The sequence below is a fragment of the Triticum dicoccoides genome, chromosome 1B (assembly GCF_002162155.2).
Source record: "Triticum dicoccoides isolate Atlit2015 ecotype Zavitan chromosome 1B, WEW_v2.0, whole genome shotgun sequence".
NCBI lineage: Eukaryota > Viridiplantae > Streptophyta > Magnoliopsida > Poales > Poaceae > Triticum > Triticum dicoccoides.
The window spans coordinates 646,722,140-646,744,445 of NC_041381.1; the positions used below are offsets into that span (position 1 = coordinate 646,722,140).

At 47.1% G+C, this 22,306-nt stretch overlaps 2 protein-coding genes across 2 annotated transcripts; both read left to right on the forward strand.

Moving 5' to 3' along the window:
- Positions 1 to 8,333: 8,333 nt before the first annotated feature.
- LOC119349348 (peptidyl-tRNA hydrolase, mitochondrial-like) lies at positions 8,334 to 11,230 on the forward strand. Its single transcript, XM_037617360.1, has 8 exons — positions 8,334 to 8,636; positions 9,035 to 9,119; positions 9,858 to 9,925; positions 10,009 to 10,059; positions 10,137 to 10,210; positions 10,316 to 10,374; positions 10,458 to 10,534; positions 10,741 to 11,230. The coding sequence occupies exons 1-8, from the start codon at positions 8,394 to 8,396 to the stop codon at positions 10,873 to 10,875; spliced, it is 792 nt and encodes a 263-aa protein (XP_037473257.1). The 5' UTR covers positions 8,334 to 8,393; the 3' UTR covers positions 10,876 to 11,230.
- A 777-nt stretch (positions 11,231 to 12,007) lies between these two features.
- LOC119349349 (threonine synthase, chloroplastic-like) lies at positions 12,008 to 13,886 on the forward strand. Its single transcript, XM_037617361.1, has one exon. It carries the CDS (start codon positions 12,008 to 12,010, stop codon positions 13,601 to 13,603), a length of 1,596 nt encoding a protein of 531 aa, XP_037473258.1. The 3' UTR covers positions 13,604 to 13,886.
- The last annotated feature ends 8,420 nt before the right edge of the window (positions 13,887 to 22,306 follow it).

Consider the following 22,306-nt stretch of genomic DNA (forward strand, 5'->3'; position numbering starts at 1 on the left):
CAGAGAGAAGAGTGCTATATCTTCTTCAGTCCAAATACACACTCACTACCAGGGACCGATCGATACTCGTCTCAGTGATGTGGTCTATATGGCACTCAAGGAACTAGCTGACTCAAGCCGAGGACAGGCTTGATCTGGCGACCTCGGTTCGCCGCACGAGGTAGACACTAGTGCTCCTGGACATTCCCCGGCAGCAGGCGCTAATGCTGTCGGGACACGGGTGGCGCCCTCCAGACCCAGGATTCGTCAAGATCAACACGGCGCAGCCATAAATCTAGATGGCGGCAAGGGTGGTGCAGGAGGCGTCGCTTGTTCCTCGACCGCCTTCCAAGGAGCATGGAGCAAGCCCTATCTTGGGGTAACAGATTCCCTCATAGCTGAAGCTTTGGCGGTGCGGGATGGTGTGATCTTCGCTAAATTGAGGGGCTTCTCAAACGTAATCATGGATACGGACTCTTTGGAGGTTGTGAACCTCTGGGCTACTCGCCACGACTCTCGTTCGGTCGTGGCTCCTATTCTGTTAGATATTGGAGAGCTTATCACTAGTTTTCCATCTTTTGATATTTGTCATGTTGTAAGATCAGCTAATGGGCCGGCTCACATCTGTGCTAAACATGCTTGCACGATTGAGAGGACCGATAGTTGGCTCGATAACACTCCCGGATTCCTGGTCAGTGCCCTGTTGGCGGACTGCCCAGCGAATACATTTCATTAATAAAGCTCTCTATTAGCCTGCAAAAAAAACATTCTCATATTCTCTTTGCATTGCACCCACGTATCAAACAGATACACACGCGCGCGCCATGGGCAAGGTCATTGGCGCAACTGCCTCCTCGTCGGGGCAGAAGCGGAAGAGCGATGGTAGTGATCAGGACATCAATGTCGTGGCGGACGATCCGATCTGGCGGCTATCAATTGGCCCATATACAGTAACGCGGGAAGTGGTCGTCCACAGCGGCTACAACGTCGACCGCCATGAACCTCCTGGTGCACCTACATGTGGCTGCGACCGGTGTGGCCATCATTATCAGAGCACAAATCGGTGCCTTCCCAACTGCAGTCTCAACCTTTTCCTCGCGCCCGCACTTGCCTCCACCCCCTTTATGGCGAAAGAAGCGCCGACTACTTCTCTCATGCCGGCAATAAAACAGGACGTGATGGCACTCACCAGCGGCATGTTCCGTTCAACCCCCTTCAAATCGGCGGCGCGTCATGAATGGCGTACTACCTTAGCCCCCGTAGGTTAACAATGACTCTATTTCTCAGGCTTCCACAAATGGCGCTCCAGCCACGAGCTTGCCATTTCAAAGATTTCTAAAATTACATTCCTTTGCCATCAATGAAAAACAATTCTTAACCAATAGTACAACCTTGGCATGATTCTGAGTTTGGCTCAAAGTGAGCGCGAGACAAGTTTAGTATGATAAGCGTTGATAGTGTACTAAAGTGAGCAACTGGAATGCCAATGCATTAGACTCTGGTTTATTTTCTCTTACATCTCGTTTGGCACCTAGGTTCTCATTTCATTTGGTGGAAATGAAATGAAATCCCATTCCTAGGAGGATTTCCTTTGGTGGGATTTTAATTCCAAGTTTGGTTTTCTTGTTTGGTTGTCAGGGAATTTGTGAAACTAGATGATGCCCCGCTCGTTGCGGCGGGATATTAGCATGTCAATCAGCTTGCGTGGGGGTTACACGATGAATAAGAAAAGGAAGATGAAATATTGACAATGTTGTGGTACAACATTTTCTCTTCTGCATGAACGGATTAACCGAAAGTTGATTTGGTAAAATATCTGCTCAGATGAAATTTCTTGGTCTGATCGAGTGAACCTATATATAAGATTAACTTTGAGAACATCCCATGTCTATAAGTAAATAGACTTCAAGAATTAATAATGTTATTATAAAGAAATATGGTGTTGGAGGGGTACGAAATTGTTAATATTGGAAATCAGTGATGGCACAGATAAAATGATACATTCTATTTCTACTGCAGTCCTGCAACCACATACCATAAGAATCAAATTGAGAACCCTATATATTTGCAACAAAGTTGAAAGTAGAAGTGCCGAAATAAAAAAGTTGCCGCTCCAAACCTGGAATCATTGATGTCTATTAGAATGGCTACACATATTAATAAATCAAAGATGAAGCTAAATTAATGTCTAGTAGGAACAATCGTGTGAAAGAATCATCAAAAGAGAGAACCACATGCAAACCACATCAAACTGGACCAATTGTTTAATTTCGAAATATAACAACTAGTTTTGCCATGTTTGGCAACTGATGATTTGGCAAGTACCATTGATCCAATGCTATGATTTAAACATAGCATTGCATGTTTGGCAACTGACACTGATCAGTGGCAGTTGCCCAAGTGCAAGTGCCACTTGCACTTGGTAATTGCCACTGATCAGTGCTAGTTGCCAATGATCATCTCACTGGTCGTTTGTAACTGTCAATCATTAGAGGCAGTTGCCAACGCTCTGTTACTAACACAAGTCATCTTATTTGACAAAATCATGAAGACGTAGTGGGACATAGCCGATGGAGGAGCGCACGTCGTGGTTGGCGCCGAGGACCTGATCCTGACGAACCGGTGGCTCAAAAGGGTGAACCTGCCTCGCAGGGTCGCTGCCATGAGCCAACCACGTTCATGGGGACGATGTTCGAGGACCGGCCATGAAGGGGGGGCACGAGAGTTGATGCATTTCTATGTTCATATCAAGGAGATGGAGGATCGCGCCATGCTCATCATCCCGCCCAAGTTCACGGAGGTGACGAAGCAACGGCTGGTGATCAAGCCCCCACGCGTCGTCAAGCTGTCGGCCAACAAGTGGTGCTAGTTATGGGTTCCGGTCCAGAACTTTCCAGGGCCAGATGGTCCTTGGCAGGCCTGGCAGTACTTCTGCCGCCGCCACAGGATCGTCCCCGGTGACCTCCTTGTCCTACGGATGTCTGGGCTTGGCCTTAAGGTGCATATCTACAACCATGACAGCTCGATCATGATCAGCGTGCGCTGCAATGGGAAGAGTTGCGTCAGCGACATTTCTATCACGCTCTATATGTCTTAAGTATGAACATGTTAGTAGTTTGTGTTGATCGTGTGACCTAGTGCTGAGAACTTGTTTATATTTTGGCCAGGATCAGCACCCTAGTGTGAAGCAGGGGGAATGGGATGACCCTGCTGTCTTACACCTTAACCCGTACTAGTAGTATGCATGCTTATCAGTGCTTGTTTATCTATTGTTGTGTTGTTAATTAGGTAGTCTGTTCTTATGTTCTGCTACAAATGTGGCGGTAAGGCCACAACATTTGAAACGGGTTAGCAAAACACCAATGTGCACACAACCAAACAGTTGTGATGTGCATCTGCTGACCCCTTGAAGCACATATGTGTGCGACCAAACAGTCGGCCCTGAAATGGCAACTGATACAATGTGGGCGACCAAATAACATGCAAATGTTTGGTTTTTGGTCTGTTTTGCCTAGCCAAGCTAAACTGAGACAAGTATGCAATGCAGATAGTTTTTGAGATGACAACCAAACACGACCCATATGGCATCGGGTAATCATCTTCTCCGCGCGCCCGGCTATGTAATATCTAACGCGAATCTACGATAAAATCTGTACATTGAAACATGATCAAACAAAAGAAGCACACCACAGCCGGTGTGGGCAAGGAAATCAGGACCTAGAGGTGGTTTCGATGATGGTGAGGGGATGTGTTAGAAGAAGAGATCCTTGGGGGCGGCAGGGGCTTCCAGAGAGGATGGCAATAAGGCTGGACTTGCCGCCGGTGTTGGGGTCGCAGACCACCACCACCCACATCTCCCTCCACGCTTCTCCATTTGCTGAAAGGAAAGCAACAAAGAGCAATTGGCGTTCGTACACAAAAATAGATATCTTAGAAAGCAGTTTCTTTCAATGGTGGAGAAGATGAAGAGGGAAGCAAAACCCATTGGTATATTTATAGAACAAATAGGGAGGGAGATGAAGAGGATGGTGGAGAAGATGAATAGAGAGGTGGGAATCAACAGATGGGGATTAATTGAGACATTAGGGCTGCGATAATAATTGTATGGAGAGGGGAAAAAGGCTTGCGTGGAGAGGGGAGAAAGAGGACATCCAGCGATGCAATGGAAATTAACGAAGTGGCTCGATAGAAAAAAAATATCTTTCGGTTGGAAAAAAGATGACATCAGCAAATGACATGGCATCATCATATCTTAGGAAAATTTGGTAGTGGAAGGCAACTATTTATTAGTAATAGAGGATTAATGCTATGTGGTGTTTGGCTGCTATGTTGAATTGTAATCATAACTAGATCATTGATGGCGCGCGTTGCTGCGCCCTTTTATTGTGACTATAAAAAGGTAAAAATGTTCACATTAATATACACAAATATTACACGGATTACAAAAGTTTGGGCATGGATGCACATGCTTACTATTGTGTGTCGAAGAGGAATATGAACATTCATTATCTCACATTGCTTTGAAATATTATGTTGTGCGTCAAAGCGTAGAACAATGGTAGCCACGCATTAATTAGCATATGGCATGTATATATCAAATGCTATCAACTAAGAAAGACCCATATTACCTTTTTTTTCTTCTGAAGGTGGTAACACTTCAACTTTCATTAATATGGCTAGCTCATACAATTAAAAATAAGCTTGAAAGAAAGTCCTTTTTATTTGAGTGGTTTCGAGGAGACAATACCCTTTTTCCTTGAACATTCAACACAAGCTGAATCAAGAACAATAATTTGACAAAAAAGTTGATTACATGATATCAAGCATAGCATACATCCTTCCTTGTGTTTGCAGTACATGAACACGGGCTGCAGTTGCAAACATATGGTTCAAAATGGATGCTAGTTGCACATTTGTTTTTGTTTACTATCTCTGGTTTGGACTATTAAGTAGAGACTGCAATGCACAATGTGAGTTAATCTAGGCAGAATACTACGAATAAACTACAAGTCGATACACTTATTATTTGCCGAGTATAGAAAATTGTGACATACTCCCTCCGTTCCAAAATAGATGACTCAACTTTGTACTACAGAGGGAGTATATGTCCTTTTAAAGGATCTCAAGCCGTGCTGCTAGAGGCCCATTCAAGGCATACATGGCACTTCTGTTCAGTTTTATATGTGCCTGTTTAAGGAGGCATAATCTAAGTGATAAACATGTAGATCCAACAAATTAAATCAGTACTATGCCACAATCATGTTCGACGTTGATCCATTTGGCTATTATATGTAACACATATATGTCTGCAAACAACACATTAATCAAAATAATACAAAGAATGATAGAAAATGGAGGTGGCTGAGGTAAGCAAGGGTGATTTGCTCATAGATCATTTTCTTCAGTATTACTCAAGCATCATTATAGATCTACATACCTGACTGAGTAAGAGAAAATTGCAATGTTTTGTCAATATGAATGATGGTTACTTGCTCATGCATCAACGAAATAACAAAATAAAACCTCCAAAGAAGAACTATAAACCCTTCAAAAAAGAAAGACTAAACTATAATATTTTACTGTTAGTCTATCATGCGGCAGCGCCCGGCCGTTCTGTTCCTCGAGTATTCCGAGTCGCCTACCCGTTCATGGTCCTGAAGTGCGTTTTCCGGCGCGAGATCAATCTGACCAAGTAAGCTGGCGGCTCATAAACTAAGTACGTGTGTTTTTGCTACGTGCTCATGTAGGGACTTTTTTTGCGGGAACTCATGTAGGGACTTTGCTAGCACCAAGAGAAGGAATCGATCAAATAATGTGCATGTGGTGTACTTGCGTGTCTCCCGACAGACACTGCACGATGACCGCCGCTGATGCTGCAGCCGCGGGAGAATAGGTAGAGGAAGAGGAACAGGATGTACCATGCTGGGTGTAGGGGACACCGACGCAACGGCCAGGCCTCGACCGATGTAGCGGCTTGCCATTTGATGACGCTGTTGTGCTACCTACCGTCGAGGACGCGGCCAGCTAGTAAGCACGTGGTGCGTCCTGCCGTTTACGACGAGTCGGACTGTCGGAGAGGAGCACGTCCCCGAGGACAGCCACCTCGGCCTTGAGCTCGAACCACACAAGAAGGACGCCGTCGTCGTGGTCAACACCCATGTCCTTCCATGGCCCGCGTCTTCTTGCGGCGAGGCGTCATCAGGAAGGTGAAGGCGCAGTCGCTCGTCCCTCTCTGGATTCTCGCCGCCAGTATTTGCCGGTAGGGGTCTGGACTCTGGACACGATGGAAACGGATGCTTTAGACTACCCACAATGGGAGTAACATAGGTAGTAACATCACACATATCTAGATAAAATAAATGATGTGGCAAGCAATAAATGAAGAAAAAGAGAAACGTGGTAACATAGCTAGTTACTAGTAGTAGTAGTAACATCACACATATCAAGGCAAAGATGTGTTTATAGCCTAATAAATGAAGGGTTGCATGTTATCACACATATGTTACTACCCAATATAGAGGTAGTAACATAGACTAGTAACATGTCGATGTTACTACTCTATGTTACTACCCATTGTGGCTAGTCTTACTGCGGCGCTTCAAGGATGGCTGATCAGCTTCAATCGCCCACACGCCACATTGATGCAGCTTTAATGCCTCACTAAACACCCGTCGGTCCATCTTTACTGTGCATCTCGCTCCTGCATCGGCCGGTGAGGCGCTCATCGCTGCTTGCGCCTCTCGAGGGCCTCGACTGGACCTGCATCAGCCAATGCGTGCATCGCTTGTCCCGCGTCGGTCTCTCGTACATGTGATTGATTGGATCGAGGCTCGGATTGTTTTCTCTCGCGAGAAGGACGACGTGGGCACATTACTTGATCAGTGGGCTTCATCAAAGAGGGCCCAATTAACTGCAGGCCTTCAATTTTGTTGCGGGAGTAGCTGCCCAGTCCAGTGGCCAGAAGTAATGCGCAAGAGTTTGATTAGACGGCCAAAAATGCTTAGAACTGGAGATCCGACAGTCAAGAATGCTAATGGCCTGAGATGCTAGGAAAAGTGCTCAGTTTTAATATATCTAAATGAACATGCACATCTCAATATGTACATTAACACATTTACAATCTAAAAATGGTAATCAACCCAAAAATAATTGTGCATTTTTTAAATGATCAAGATCAAGAAAATCTATGTAGACACATCATCTTCACACATTCACTCATTCAAATATGTAAATGTAATCATCTAAAATGCAGATAATAATAGCGACAAGATCTTTGTTGGACCATTAAAGGCTGAAATTTGGGCTCGCCGAAAACCAAGATCTTTGACGGTTCATAGCTTGTATTAATCATGGTATGAAAGATAAAAGACTAAGTTGCCATTGCAAATGTAGGACCATAAAAATAAATTTTGTATCGAACAAAGAGGCTTGAACTTGCATTTAGATATTGGTTTGAACTTGTGGCTTCTTTGCTGCCCTGCAAACATCATGGGAAGCATGTAGGCAAACTTACTATAGTAGTTATCAAATTTTAAGCTTCTAAACCTTACATTACAAAGAAAAGTATAAGACCTTCTGGGTGCTATGTTCTTGACTATTACTTTGGAAATCATCGGTTACTGCTAGAAATAAGGAGAAATACATGTGTATATCCAAACCATGTTGGTGTGTTGTGTGAGCGGTGTCAAAATTGTGCAAAGAGTAGTAACAGTACTCTGTCAAGCCTGAACCCAATGCTTCCCAGCAATGTCTTCGCGTATTTGAAAGAAAAGAGAAGAGCAACATAACACTTGACATAGCAAGAACATGCGAGTGCCATGAATAAATACAGTTGTAAGACATGCAGTTTGCTAAACCACTTGGGCTAAGAGTACATATTTTAAGATCAACGTAACATTGAGGGGTTGTTTGGTTTCTAGCCACACTTTGCCACATGTTAAGTTAGGCAAGTTTTGTCAATTTAGGTGTTTGTCTGGTTTTAGCCACACCTAAAGCAAAAATCTTTTTTTTGACAAATAAGCCCCACATGTCATACAGACAAAAAATGTAGCAAGACTCCCGAGGCAAGCCAATGTGTGGCTAACTATTTGAGCACCTAACATAAAGCAAGTGTGACAAACATAGTATGATTTTTTTGAGGGGTAAACATAGTGTGATAAGCTGTGACAAAATTAGTCACAAACCAAACAAGCCCTGAGTTTTTTTTCTTTTCTTTCAGCTTTTTTTTTTTTGAGACAAACGGGTGGTAAGAGTTATATGACCTTCAGCCCAAATAGGTGGTGGAGCGGTCCACAAGTCCAGCCCAATACCCAATAGGCAGAGCGGTCAGCTTGTCAAAGGGGAATCCCGTGTTCGATTGGGACCCGGGTCAACCAGGACCCGTCCGTTTTATAGGGGAAACCACAACGGCGGCGATGCGGCTACTCTCCGGCGTCCCCGCCTCCGCGTCCTCCCGCCTCACCTCCCCGCGCATCTCCTTCGCCCGCTCGAGCCGTAGAAGCATGGGGGCGAACGGCCCCACTACCGGCACCGCCTCCTCGTCATCCTCTTCCTCGGCCACTGCCAGCGCCGGCGCTGGCGCCGGCGCGGCCCAGAAGCCGTGGCTGTTCGTCGGGCTCGGGAACCCCGGCAGGATGTACAAGGGGACCCGCCACAACGTAAGATTCCGGCGCTCCAGCTGTCTGGATCCCGCTTTGCTTGTCTTAGAAGGAACTCTGCGTTTTCAGCTGGTAGCCCTGTCGACTGTCCAAGTTAATCATGATGCAATTCATAAATCCTACTGGTAGTTGCTAGAAATTAGTACAATTTTCTGAAGCCATTTTAACTACGTCTACAAACATTGATGTTGCGTGGTTGGAAAGGCTAATTAGGCTTGATGCTAAGCTCCTCGCCAGGGTAAAGGTGTTATCTTTTTGGTTGCTTGCTTGATACTACAAACTCTTGGCTTTCAGTTAACTGCGTTCTGTCCCGATTAATGTGATTAGTTGAACTATACTCTGGATTACAGTATATCACTATTATATCCTGTTGGTAATCATTCTGTTGTTGCATATAGGTTGGGTTTGAGATGATTGATGCTATTGCAGAAGCTGAGGGGATATCTGTCAGCACTAAGCAATTCAAATCGATGGTTGGGAAAGGTAATTTCCACACATAAAGCTTGTTGATTTACAATAGGTGCAGCTATGCAGTAGTTGTACATTTGAGATATACTCCCTCCATCCCAAAATAAGTGTCTCAACCTTAGTACAACTTTGTAAAATAAGTTTCTCAAGCTTAGTACAACTTTGTACTAAAGTTAGTACAAAGTCGAGACACTTATTTTGGGACGGAGGGAGTAATTTATAACGGACCACTGCAACAAGCTAAATGTTGGCCTGCTCAAATTATGTCTAGCTCTGTTTTTGAATTGTGTTTTCCGGCAGCTTTTTTTTACTTTGCTAATTGTTCACATAAAGAGTAACCAAATAAGGCTTGTTGGTTAAGACTTGGTATTCATCATTCTGTCCCTCTGACGCACTTTCCTGTAAGAAAGCAAAATCAAATGTTCTTGCTGTTTCTATTGAGTATTATCCAACTCCAGGACGTTGTAATAGTCTAATAGATGGGTGTGAACTGTTAACCCATCATTTGTGGTTGCACTCTATTTTTGAGAAAAACGATTCCTTCGTGACCTTTATGCACTAGGCTTATATCTTTGGTTAACGTACTGTAAGAAGTATCTACATGCCAATATTTGTGTAATCAAGAATTATGTCCTTAAAACGCAAGTTCTTAGTTTTTTTTTTCGTATGCTTGATTGTTTGTTCGCAATGGACATGGATAAGTATTTAAATTCCTGAAACGGCATTGTTGATCATATTGCCTTGTATTTATAGGCCTTATTGGTGATGTCCCTGTAATGCTTGCCAAGCCGCAGACTTTTATGAATGCAAGTGGTGAGTCTGTAAGTACAGCAACTCTAATAATGCAGCTTCAGATCACTACTTTCAGCAGGCCCTGTTTACTGAATAGGACTGCCTTATGCAGGTCGGCCAGCTGGTTTCATATTTCAAGATACCACTTAACCAAGTCGTTCTGGTAAATATTGTCCGCTAGCTCATAATACATGTTTTGATGTTCCTAGTTATTCACAAACTGTTGTTTGATTCTTTTAGATCTACGATGATCTAGACTTACCCTTTGCAAAACTACGTCTACTGCCAAAGGGGGGACATGGTGGGCACAATGGGTATTTATTTAACCTGTTCCCATCCTGCTATGTTCCGCGGTTCTTTGTTATTTGTTCTTAATCGTTTGCCCTTTGTTCTACCTTAACATATGATTAATGTTTCAGGATGAGAAGTGTCATTCACCATCTGAAACAAAGCCGTGATTTCCCACGGCTAAGAGTTGGTATGTCAAACGATCGCTTCTTTTAACTCCTTTGTCATTGAGGTGACGAATCTGAAAATACAAATCCCCCAAATGTTTTGCAGGCATTGGACGGCCAACTGGAATGATGGGAGCCATCGGTTTTGTTCTACGTGCATTCAGCAAGGAAGAACAAGAAGAGGTACTTTTACCCGCATATTGCATTGTACATATTTTTGACAAAAATATACCAAACTGAAGAATATGCGTGGAAATTTGCTTCTGCGCTGATCCTGTGCTTTTTTTTTCTTGTAAGCAAGCACTCAGTGACTAGCTGAAGCACTATGTCTATGTGTACAAAAAACCACAGCATCAACTAACTTCTGTCTCCACCCCAATCTTTTGCAGCTTGATTCCACGTTCCTGAGGGGCTTGCAAGCGGTGCGGATAATGTTGCTGGAAGGATTCAACAAGAGTGCGACCTTCGTGAACACTCCAGCTCCACGGCCACCTGAAAACGTTGAAGAGATGAAAATAACCTGACCGTAAACAGCGCTGCGATGCACACTGTGAAGTGTAAATTAGTTTGTTCAGGTTAAGAGTCACTCAGGTAGCTGCAGAAACTAGAAAGCGCAAAGGACCTTTGTCCTTTGAGCATATGTATCCTGAATTCCAGATTCATTTTGAGCATATGTATCCTGAATTCCAGATTCATTTGTAGAGGCGTCCAATGGAGCGCACACCAAAGCTTGTAACAGTTGTACTACGTTTTCGCCTCCAGCGTGAAGCATTTATTTGTTCTAGTGCTTATATCAGCAGCTTTTGTTCCAAGCAGATCTCCTTGTGTAACAAATTGAGTTTCTCTATTTTACATGGCTTGATTGCCGCCTTTTTGGCATTTTTAACGACTCTGTAATGAAACTTAGGTTATGTGCATCTGTTGAGGCACAGATATTATTGTACTTTCTAGAAATGTACATATGTGGTATGTTTATCCAGTTGATTTCAAAACCTGGGATGTTTTGTCGATAAAAATTGAACATTGTGTTTCTGCATTTGATATTTTTTGGGCTCCTTTGGTTCAGAGGAAAACCGTAGGAGTTTTAGAGGATTTGATTTGGATCATTGGAATTTTTTCCTATGACGTCGTTTGGTTCGTACGATCGGAATCCTTAGGAACCTAAGGATTGGATTACGCTACGTTTTCTAGTCCAATTCTTAGATTTCTTTTTAGTTTTTTTTCAATCCTGTAGAATTCAATAAAATAGCCCAAATGATGTATGCGTGGCACAAAGTAACACCGCCCTGAACGTTAGAATGTTTCGTTTTTTTTCTATTCCTGTGCTTTGAGATTGATGTAGATCGAAAGAGGATTTACAAATGCTTGATGGACTGCTGTCATATTTCTCAGTAGTTGCTGTCAATCTGGTCATGAGAATCGACAGCTTTGTCTGAATGATCATCAGCTGGATGTGATCTGATTGAACAGACGGTGCCCGTCAGATGTCGGCTAAATCTAAATCAGGGCCGTCCATCCATGCAGTTTCTACCGCTTTCCAGTTCCCACCAACCCCCACCCGCTACAGTCTAAAACCCTCGTCCACCTCCACAGTCCGCATCCACTGCCCCCAATCCCCGCATCCCCGCCGCCGCCGCCGCCGCCGCCAGCTCCACCATGGCGGCCACCACCCACGCCCCCTCCCCCTCCCCGTCCCTCTCCTTCCTCCTCTCCCGCCCCCGCTCCGCCGCGCCGCAGCTCCGCCTCCGCCCAGCCGCCCACCGCCGCGTCCGCTGCGCCACCGACGCCGCCGTCCCCGCCCCCGCCCCCGCCCCCGCCGCCACCAACAAGCACCGGCGCGCGGCGGACGAGGACATCCGCGAGGAGGCGGCGCGGCACCGCGCCCCGGCCAACGACTTCTCCGCCTGGTACGAGCCCTTCCCCCCCGGCCCCGGCGGGTCCGGCACGGACGAGCGCTACTCCCTGGACGAGATCGTGTACCGCTCCAGCTCCGGCGGCCTCCTCGACGTGCGCCACGACATGGACGCCCTCGCGCGCTACCCGGGGTCCTACTGGCGGGACCTCTTCGACTCCCGCGTCGGCCGCACCGTCTGGCCCTACGGCTCCGGCGTCTGGTCCAAGAAGGAGTTCGTGCTCCCGGGGATCGACCCGGACCACATCGTCTCCCTCTTCGAGGGCAACTCCAACCTCTTCTGGGCCGAGCGCCTCGGCCGCGACCACCTCGCCGGCATGAAGGACCTCTGGGTCAAGCACTGCGGCATCTCCCACACGGGTTCCTTCAAGGACCTCGGCATGACCGTGCTCGTCAGCCAGGTCAACCGCCTCCGCCGCGCCCCGCTCTCCCGCCCCATCGCCGGCGTCGGCTGCGCCTCCACGGGGGACACCTCCGCCGCGCTCTCCGCCTACTGCGCGGCTGCCGGGATCCCAGCCATCGTCTTCCTCCCGGCCAACCGCATCTCGCTCGAGCAGCTCATCCAGCCCATCGCCAACGGCGCCACCGTGCTCTCCCTCGACACGGACTTTGATGGCTGTATGCGGCTCATCAGGGAGGTGACTGCCGAGCTGCCCATTTACCTTGCCAATTCGCTCAATTCGCTCAGGCTGGAGGGGCAGAAGACGGCAGCCATTGAGATACTGCAGCAGTTCGATTGGGAGGTCCCAGATTGGGTCATTGTACCGGGAGGCAATCTTGGAAACATATATGCTTTCTACAAGGGATTCGAGATGTGCCGTGTTCTTGGTCTCGTTGATCGTCTGCCACGGCTTGTCTGCGCACAGGCCGCCAATGCCAACCCGCTGTACCGCTACTACAAGTCAGGGTGGACACAATTCCAGCCACAGGTGGCTGAGCCAACATTTGCGTCGGCGATTCAGATCGGTGACCCTGTATCGGTCGACCGTGCGGTGGTCGCACTCAAGGCAACAAATGGCATCGTCGCAGAGGCCACGGAGGAGGAGCTCATGAATGCAATGTCCCTCGCAGACCGCACCGGCATGTTTGCCTGCCCGCACACTGGGGTCGCGCTCGCGGCTCTCTTCAAGCTCCGGGAAGAGGGCACCATCGGGGCAAATGACCGCACAGTGGTCGTCAGCACGGCGCACGGCCTCAAGTTCTCCCAGTCCAAGATAGACTACCATGATCAGAAGATCGAAGACATGGCCTGCAAGTACGCCAACCCGCCGGTCAGCGTCAAGGCTGACTTCGGCGCCGTCATGGACGTCCTCAAGAAGAGACTCAAGGGTAAGCTTTGAGCATGCCCTGCTGCTGCTGCTGCTGCTGCTGACCCCTCCGATTGGCTACTGCGATTCGATTGTCTTGTGCATCTGATTCAAATGTGATTGGTTTGCTGTGTGGAGCATCCGAACCCTTGATTTGAAATCTTGTAGGTGAGTGAGACTCTTGTAGGCGTCTGCGGGGAATGGTTAGGGGGGTGGGGTTGATTATCGCTTGTACCGTGTTGTGTTCTATGGATAATAAACGGTTGTGTTATGTTGCTGTTCATTGAATAATCAATCATTCAGTCTGTTTGCTCCATGTTGCACTGGATTGCTGGAAATGTTCACTGCTCTATGGACTGTCACTAGTATTTGAGGTTTCTTTCTTCTGAAGTTGTCTTTGACGAGTGATGACTGACAAGCTGAAGTTGGATTCAGGTGCTATATACTACGCCTACAGCCTACTCCGGCCTTCCAGTTTACATGAGTCTTGTCGACACTTTTCGATTCTTCATTTTAGTTTCGTTTTTAGACAACGGGCAGCACTCTTGCATTCATTCATAATGTTTTCATTACAAACAATGGTCCTGTCCTGATAACTTGAGGTTCATACCAGCACGACCCAACATCATATTCTGCAGATTTTGCAAGAACATGAGATGCCTCATTGCTACAACATTTTGCATGAATAAAATTACTAGATAAAAATCATTGAGGCTCTATTCTTGATATCTTAGACACTGCCGCCTACAGATGATCTGTCAAACTCACATTGCACCTTATTTATCCAAGATAGGCGGTGGTCTGAACTGGGAAAATATCAGGTGCTTCCTCTGAAAACTCTGAATTGCCTCTGAAAACTTTGAACTACATGTATCTTATGAAAACCTGAACTCCTGCAAAAGACGAGAGGCTGGCGCGATGCTAGGGCTTTCAGACACTTCTGGGATTCCAACATGGTGAATAGCACCCCGATTCGCTTCCTGCACATCCATGAACAACGACGCCTAGACCAGCTTGTCCAGAGTGGGCGAAAGTCGCCGCATCAACATTTATCTGCAGAACATCTTCCTGTGGCACAGACCATTTTCTTTTTGGTGATGAGATCAGAGGCAAGGCTTTGATTTTACCCACCGTACGGAAGGGGTGAAGCTTCAGCTCGCCATTACTGGAGCAGTGGAGCTGTTGTATGGCCTGGAAATCTGAAGCTTCGCCGATTCAGAATTTCGGCCCAATATCCATGGCATGATATCAACATAGCCTATTAGCTTCAGGCAAATACCATATGCATATTTTATTTGTTTCCATAGCTCTTGGACTTTTTTTTTGCGAATAGAAGGGAATTTATTCCATAGAATTAGGGTTACAATCTGCTAACACAAGTTCTGTAACGAAAGGGGGGCCACGTTGCAACCAACAAGCGGTGCTACGTGCCAAGCGAGTTGAGCATAACTAGCAAGACAATGTGCAACCCTGTTTTGCGTTCTAGCAATCTTAACAGGTTTGAACTCCCTAGATGACATGGAAATCTTGATTTCCTTCACCAGTTGCCTGCATCCCGCACAGAACAACACCCTAGTCGACGGATTCGGACTTGTCGGAGTCAGATCCGCTTCCCACCATGCCGGAGAAGGTCGAGACCGCCGGACGGGAGCTTGGGGGCGGAGTGGACTGGAGGGGAATGGAATGGAGTGGCTAGGGTTTGGTTCGTGGAGCCGATATCAACGAATATATATGGGGTCGGGTGGACCAGCATGGGTCGGCTCCGACATGGCGGACGCGCCAGGCCACCCCATATGCATCCCAGATTTGGGATAGATATGAGGGGTTCTAGTCAGCCCAGGTGTTTGAGGCGCCCATTTGGGTCGCATTTTTTAGGGCCGTCCGCCCGAGCGTTTGAGGAGGGTTTGAGGCGCCCAGCTGTAGATACTCTAAGCCTGATCAAATCCCAAGCTATCCTCTAAGTTTAGATGGTAGCAGTGACCTTCCTCTTGGCCTCTTTCTTCTTTGTAGGTTTGAAGCTGGCGTCTAGAGGTCTGTGGCCTAATTTTGTTTTTGAAACGAGGCAATAGATTTGCCATTTTCAATGATTAAGGGAGAAGTTTTAGAGGACAAGGTCCAAGGCCAAATTATAACAATCACTAATGCGGCATTACATAACTCAAGTGCCTTGCCCGCAATGCTTCAAAGATAGCTCTCCTCCTTAATCCTAGCGACAATGACTCTCACCAAAAACGGTATTATTACAATAGATCCATGCATTCCTCTCTTTCTACAACCCCCAAGAGATAAGCAACATCAAGGAAGTAAGCGACCTTCGTGACTTGGTCTTCTTGGTAGCATTGTGGCTCCACCTCTCTTTGGCACAAATCGCGTCACCCCAGTCGAAAGGATGCACTTCATGGAAACCATGACAATCTTTGATCATGCGCCAAACTCTAATAGTGTGGTCCTGCTTGCACGGGGGACAAAGGTTATATAGTTTGGCCACCCATGATGATGAAGTCTGCCCGTCGTCCAAATTCTATTGTTGATTGCCAGCCATGTGAATAACTTGCATTTAGAGGGTGCCCAAATCTTCCAAATAGTTGGGATCATGGCCCTGTCATTCTGGCTAAAGAATTGCGCCTTGTATGCTGCCACCACCGAGTAGTGTCCGCTAGTAGTGAAGTTCCAAGTGATAGTGTCGAGCGTATCAATGTTAAGGTGGACATGGGAGAGCCTCTCCCAAAGGGTGACAAATTAAAAGATGTGTTCAACGATCATGCCTTGAAGAATGACCACCCAGGAAGTCCAGTGGTTGTCATGCAAAGCCATTTAAACCGAGCAATTTTCTTCTTCTTCGACAAGTCATAGATTTGGAGCCATGTCTTTGGGCCTAATCCCATCGAGCCAAGATGACTCCCAGAACTTGGTAAACATGCAATACTCAACTTGGAACTTGATTGCCGTGACAAAGATATCTCGGTCATTGGCATCACAAGGGGTTACCAAGCCAACCCATGGCTTGGCGGGGTGAAGTCACTCGACCCACAAGCACCAGAGGCGAAGGGCAATGGAAAACTTGTCGAGATTTAGGATTTCGAGGCCTCCATGCAGCTGACTTGCACACTTGCTCTCAATTTATCTTGCATTTTTCACCTGTGACCTTATCACAACCTGCCCAAAGGAAAGACGTCACCCATAAATCTAACATGGTCATGTAGTAGATAGCAATCACCGTGAGGACCGGCTGGACCAAGACCGCACGACCTGCTGAGCAATATGCCTCCCCACCCAAGGAGTTGTTAAACATAGAGTTATATTCAGAGGACTCTTGGGCCGGCCGAGGCTATCTTGTCTCTCACGTTGGATTTGTTAGGATAGATATTCTGTTTAACTTATCTCTATCCTCTCACCTCCCTCTCTTGTAATATCTCATGTGGTTAGCCTCGACGCTGCCATCTTCCGTAACCTCTCAACATATCAATATAAACCTGTGGGTCTCCATGTATGGAGATTGAGACGCTTACCCATATTTTCTACATGGTATACAGAGCCTAATCCCTTCCATCACATCTAGCGCCTTCATCAATTTCTTCATCCACCATGTCGTCTTCCTCCTCAACCACCTCATCCGGTCTCAACAACAACACATTCGAACCTCTTACCCGTACCAACTACATCCTATGGCGTGCTCAAGCTAGATCACAAATCATGGGAGCCGGTCTATACGGCTACCTCGACCAAACCACCGAAGAACCCTCCAAAACCATCACCACCAAGACCATCGATGGCAAGGATCAGGTCGTCATGAACCCTGCCTATGCCCCCTGGTTGATCCAGGATCAACAAATCGTAGCATATCTTCTTAGGAATCTGTCCAAGGAGGTTCTTGTCCAGGTTGCATCTCTTGAGAAATCACATGCGATCTGGAGCGCCCTAGCAAACATGTTCTCTGCCGTCTCCTTGTCCCGCGCCAACAATATCCGAGCTGCACTCACCAATGCACAAAAGGGGTCTCAATCCGCCTCTGCATACTTCGGTCACATGCGATCGCTCTCTGATGGACTCGCGGCGGCGGGCAAACCCATCGGAGAGCCCGAGCTCATCTCCTTCATCATTGCAGGGCTGGACATGGAGTACCAACCGATTGTCTCTGCGCTGGACGTGTGCACGGAGCCGGTCACCGTCGACATACTCTTCTCCATGGTGGACAACTTCGACCAGAGGGTAGAGATGTTCCATGGGAACGGTAGCGGCGCCTTCAAGTCGTCGGCGAACGTCGTCTCTCGCGGTCGGCAAGGAGGTAACAAGGGAAACTATCCCAACCAGAAGGGCAACGGGGGAGGATCCCGTGGTTCTGGTGGATACAGCAGCGGTGGTCGCGGTGGCCACAACGGTGGCTATGGTGGTAACGGTGGCGGCCACAACGGTGGTGGTGGCTACCACCAGAACAACCAAGGCGGCGGCAGTGGGGGCTATCATGGTGGCGGCGGCTACTATCACCAGGGCCCTCACAACGGCAACAACAACCCTCGGTGCCCCCCAACAGCAACAACAGGGTGCATAACTTCCAAGGCTACGAGGGCTATGAGGGTAAATGTCAAATTTGCAAAAAAAAACAAATCACATTGCTAAAGATTGTGATTGGCGTTATGCCGATGATACTTCACAAAAGAAAAAAGTTGCAGCTACAGCCGACGTGTCCTATGGTGTTGACACCAATTGGTACATGGACACGGGTGCCACAAATCACATCACTGGCAAACTAGAGAAGATGACAATGCATGAGCAGTATCGTGGCCAAGATCAAGTTTACACCGCCTCAAACGGTGCAGGTATGGACATTAGTCATATTGGTCAAGCAATTATCAAAACACCACACAAAAATCATGAAATCAAAGATATCTTACATGTTCCGGATGCATCCAAAACCTTGTTATCTGTCCATCGCATTGCTCTTGACAATAATGTTTTTCTAGAATTTCACTCGTTCTTCTTTTTGATCAAGGATCAGGCCACGAGGAGAATTCTGTTGGGGAACGTAGCACAAATTTAAAATTTTCTACGCATCACCAAGATCAATCTATGGAGAGACTAGCAACGAGAGAGAGGGGAGTGCATCTTCATACCCTTGAAGATTGCTAAGCGGAAGCGTTACAAGAACGCGGTTGATGGAGTCGTACTCGCGGTGATTCAAATCGCGGAAGATCCGATCTAGTGCCGAACGGACGACGCCTCCGCGTTAAACACACATATAGCCCGGGGACGTCTCCTCCTTCTTGATCCAGCAAGGGGAGAGGAGAAGTTGAGGGAGAACTCCGACAACACGACGACATGGTGGTGGTGGAGTTTGTAGTATTCCTGAAGGGCTTCGCCAAGCACTACGGAGTAGGAGGAAGAGTTGGAGGAGGGAGGGGCTGCGTCAGGGGAAGGGTGTGGCTGCCCTCCCACCCCCTCACTATATATAGGGGGAAGGGAAGAGGGGGCCGACCCGTCTAGATGCATCTAGAGGAGGGGGCGGCGGCCAGGGGAAACCCTAGATGGGTTTGGGCGCCCCCACCCCCTAGGAAACTTGCCCCCCAAGCCGGGAGGGGAGGCTGCCCTAGGGGTAGCGCCCCTACCTCTCCAGGTTATGTGAGATGGGGTGGGAGGGGCGCTCAGCCCCTTAGTGGGCTGATGTGCCCCCTCCCCTTGGCCCATAAGGCCCCCCCAACACTTGCCCAGGGCCTCCGAAACCCCTTTCGGACACGCTGGTCATCACCTGGTACCTCCGGAACAATTCCGGACTCCAATACCCTTCGTCCAATATACCGATCTTCATCTCCGGGCCATTCCGGAGCTCCTTGTCACGTCCGGGATCTCATCCGGGACTCCGAACAACCTTTGGTAATCACATACTATTTTCCCATAACAACTCTAGCGTCATCGAAACTTAAGTGTGTAGACCCTACGGGTTCGGGAATCATGCAGACATGACCGAGACAGCTCTCTGGCCAATAACCAACAGCGGGATATGGATACCCATGTTGGCTCCCACATGTTCCACGATGATCTCATCGGATGAACCACGATGTCAAGGATTCAAGCAATCCTGTATACAATTCCCTTTGTCAATTGGTATGTTACTTGTCCGAGATTCGATCATCGGTATCCCAATACCTCGTTCAATCTTGTTACCAGCAAGTCACTTTATTCGTTCCGTAATGCATGATCCCGTGACCAACTACTTAGTCACATTGAGCTCATTATGATGATGCATTATCGAGTGGGCCTAGAGATACCTCTCCGTCATACGGAGTGACAAATCCCAGTCTCGATTCGTGCCAACCCAACAGACACTTTCGGAGATACCTGTAGTGCACCTTTATAGCTTCCCAGTTATGTTGTGACGTTTGGCACACCCAAAGCATTCCTACGGTATCCGGGAGTTGCACAATCTCATGGTCTAAGGAAATGATACTTGACGTTAGAAAAGCTTTAGCAAACGAGCTAACACGATCTTGTGCTATGCTTAGGATTGGGTCTTGTCCATCACATCATTCTCCTAATGATGTGATCCCGTTATCAATGACATCCAATGTCCATGGTCAGGAAACCATAACCATCTATTGATCAACGAGCTAGTCAACTAAAGGCTCACTAGGGACATGTTGTGGTCTATGTATTCACACATGTATTACGGTTTCCAGTTAATACAATTATAGCATGAACAATAGACAATTATCGTGAACAAGGAAATATAATAATAACCATTTTATTATTGCCTCTAGGGCATATTTCCAATAGTCTCCCACTTGCACTAGAGTCAATAATCTAGTTCACATCACTATGTGATTGTAATGAATTCAACACCCATGGGGTTTGATCATACCTCGCTTGTGAGAGAGGTTATTAGTCAACGATGAAAGATCGAGGATGTCGCCTAGAGGGGGGGGGGTGAATAGGCGCTTTAAAATAATTACGGTTTAGGCTTGAACAAATGCGGAATAAACCTAGCGGTTAATTTGTCAAGCACAAAACCTAAAACAACTAGGCTCACCTATGTGCACCAACAACTTATGCTAAGCAAGATAAGCAACTATGTGATAGCAAGATATATGACAAAGAACAATATGGCTATCACAAAGTAAAGTGCATAAGTAAAGGGCTCGGGTAAGAGATAACCGAGGCACGCAGAGACGACGATGTATCCCGAAGTTCACACCCTTGCGGATGCTAATCTCTGTTTGGAGCGGTGTGGAGCCACAATGCTCCCCAAGAAGCCACTAGGGCCACCGTAATCTCCTCACGCCCTCACACAATGCAAGATGCTGTGATTCCACTAAGCGACCCTTGGGGGCGGTCACCGAACCCGTACACTTTGGCAACCCTTGGGGGCGGTCACCGGTACCCGTCAAATTGCTCGGGGCGATCTCCACAACCTAATTGGAGACCCCGACGCTTCCCCGGAGCTTTACACCACAATGATTGAGCTCCAAACAACACCAACCGTCTAGGGCGCCAAGGCACCCAAGAGGAATAAGCTCTAGGGTGTCCAAAACACCCAAGAGTAACAAGCTCAAAGGTTACCAAGAACCCAAGAGTAATAAGCTTCTCAACTTGTAACTTCCACGTATCACGTGGAGAACTCAAACTGATGCACCAAATGCAATGGCAAGGGCACATGAGTGCCCAAGTCCTTCTCTCTCAAATACCACCAAAGCAACTAATGCTAGGGAGGAAGATGAGAGGAAGAATAAGAAGGAGAACGCCAAGAACTCCAAGATCTAGATCCAAGGGGTTCCCCTCACATACAGGAGAAAGTGACTGGTGGAAATGTGAATCTAGATCTCCTCTCTATTTTCCCTCAAAAACTAGCAAGAATCCATGGAGGGATTGAGAGTTAGCAAGCTCGAAGAAGGTCAACAATGGGGGAAGAACACGAGCTCAAAGGATAAGGTTCATTGGGGAAGAAGACCCCCTTTTATAGGTGGGAAAAAATCCAACCATTATGCTCACAGCCCGCACAGAGCGGTACTACCGCTCCAAGGAGCGGTACTACCGCTAGGGCGGTAGTACCCCTTTGAAACACAACAGGGAGGAGGCAAAAAGGCCAGAAGAATCATTGGAGCGATAGTACCGCTTGACCTCACGGTACTACCGCTAGGGGTAGCGGTACTACTACTAAGGGTAGCGGTACTACTGCTTGCGAGCGGTACTAAAAAATTACATCCGGGCCTACCACCGTAGGACTTGGGACGAGTTTTTGGTCCGGAATGGTACTACCGTTGTAGGAGCCGTGGTAGTACCGCTCTGGAGTGGTAGTAAAAAATTACATCTGCTCCAATTCGTGGTAGTACCGCTGCAGCCTTTTCAGAACACCAAAACTGCCACAACTTTTGCAAACGGACTCCAAATTCGATGAAACCAAGTTTGTTGGAAAGATAGCGACAAGGGATAACACAATATTTAAAGAAATATCAATAAGAAGCAAATTAGAAAAGGCCCATAAGAAAATGGTGAGAACCCTTCCTCGGATAAGATCGGTAAAACCTCCAACACCGAAAACATCATAGAAGACGCATGCGAACTCCGTTTTCGATGAACTCAAGCTTGTCATCAAGATGACCATAAGCTCTAAGACTCACAAAGAGATCCAAACAATAACCAAGAAACATGATGCAAGGATGCAATGGTTTGAGCTCTCTACTAACGATACAATCAAGCTACCAACTTGAGAGCCCCCCTTGATAGTACGGCAAACGATCCTATAAC

Coding starts and splice junctions, on each gene's coding strand:
- LOC119349349 (XM_037617361.1), top strand. CDS start 12,008: ATGGCGGCCACCACCCACGCCCCCTCCCCCTCCCCGTCCCTCTCCTTC.
- LOC119349348 (XM_037617360.1), top strand. CDS start 8,394: ATGCGGCTACTCTCCGGCGTCCCCGCCTCCGCGTCCTCCCGCCTCACC. Junction 10,060..10,136: donor CACTTAACCAAGTCGTTCTG/GTAAATATTGTC, acceptor TGATTCTTTTAG/ATCTACGATGATCTAGACTT. Junction 10,375..10,457: donor TTTCCCACGGCTAAGAGTTG/GTATGTCAAACG, acceptor AATGTTTTGCAG/GCATTGGACGGCCAACTGGA.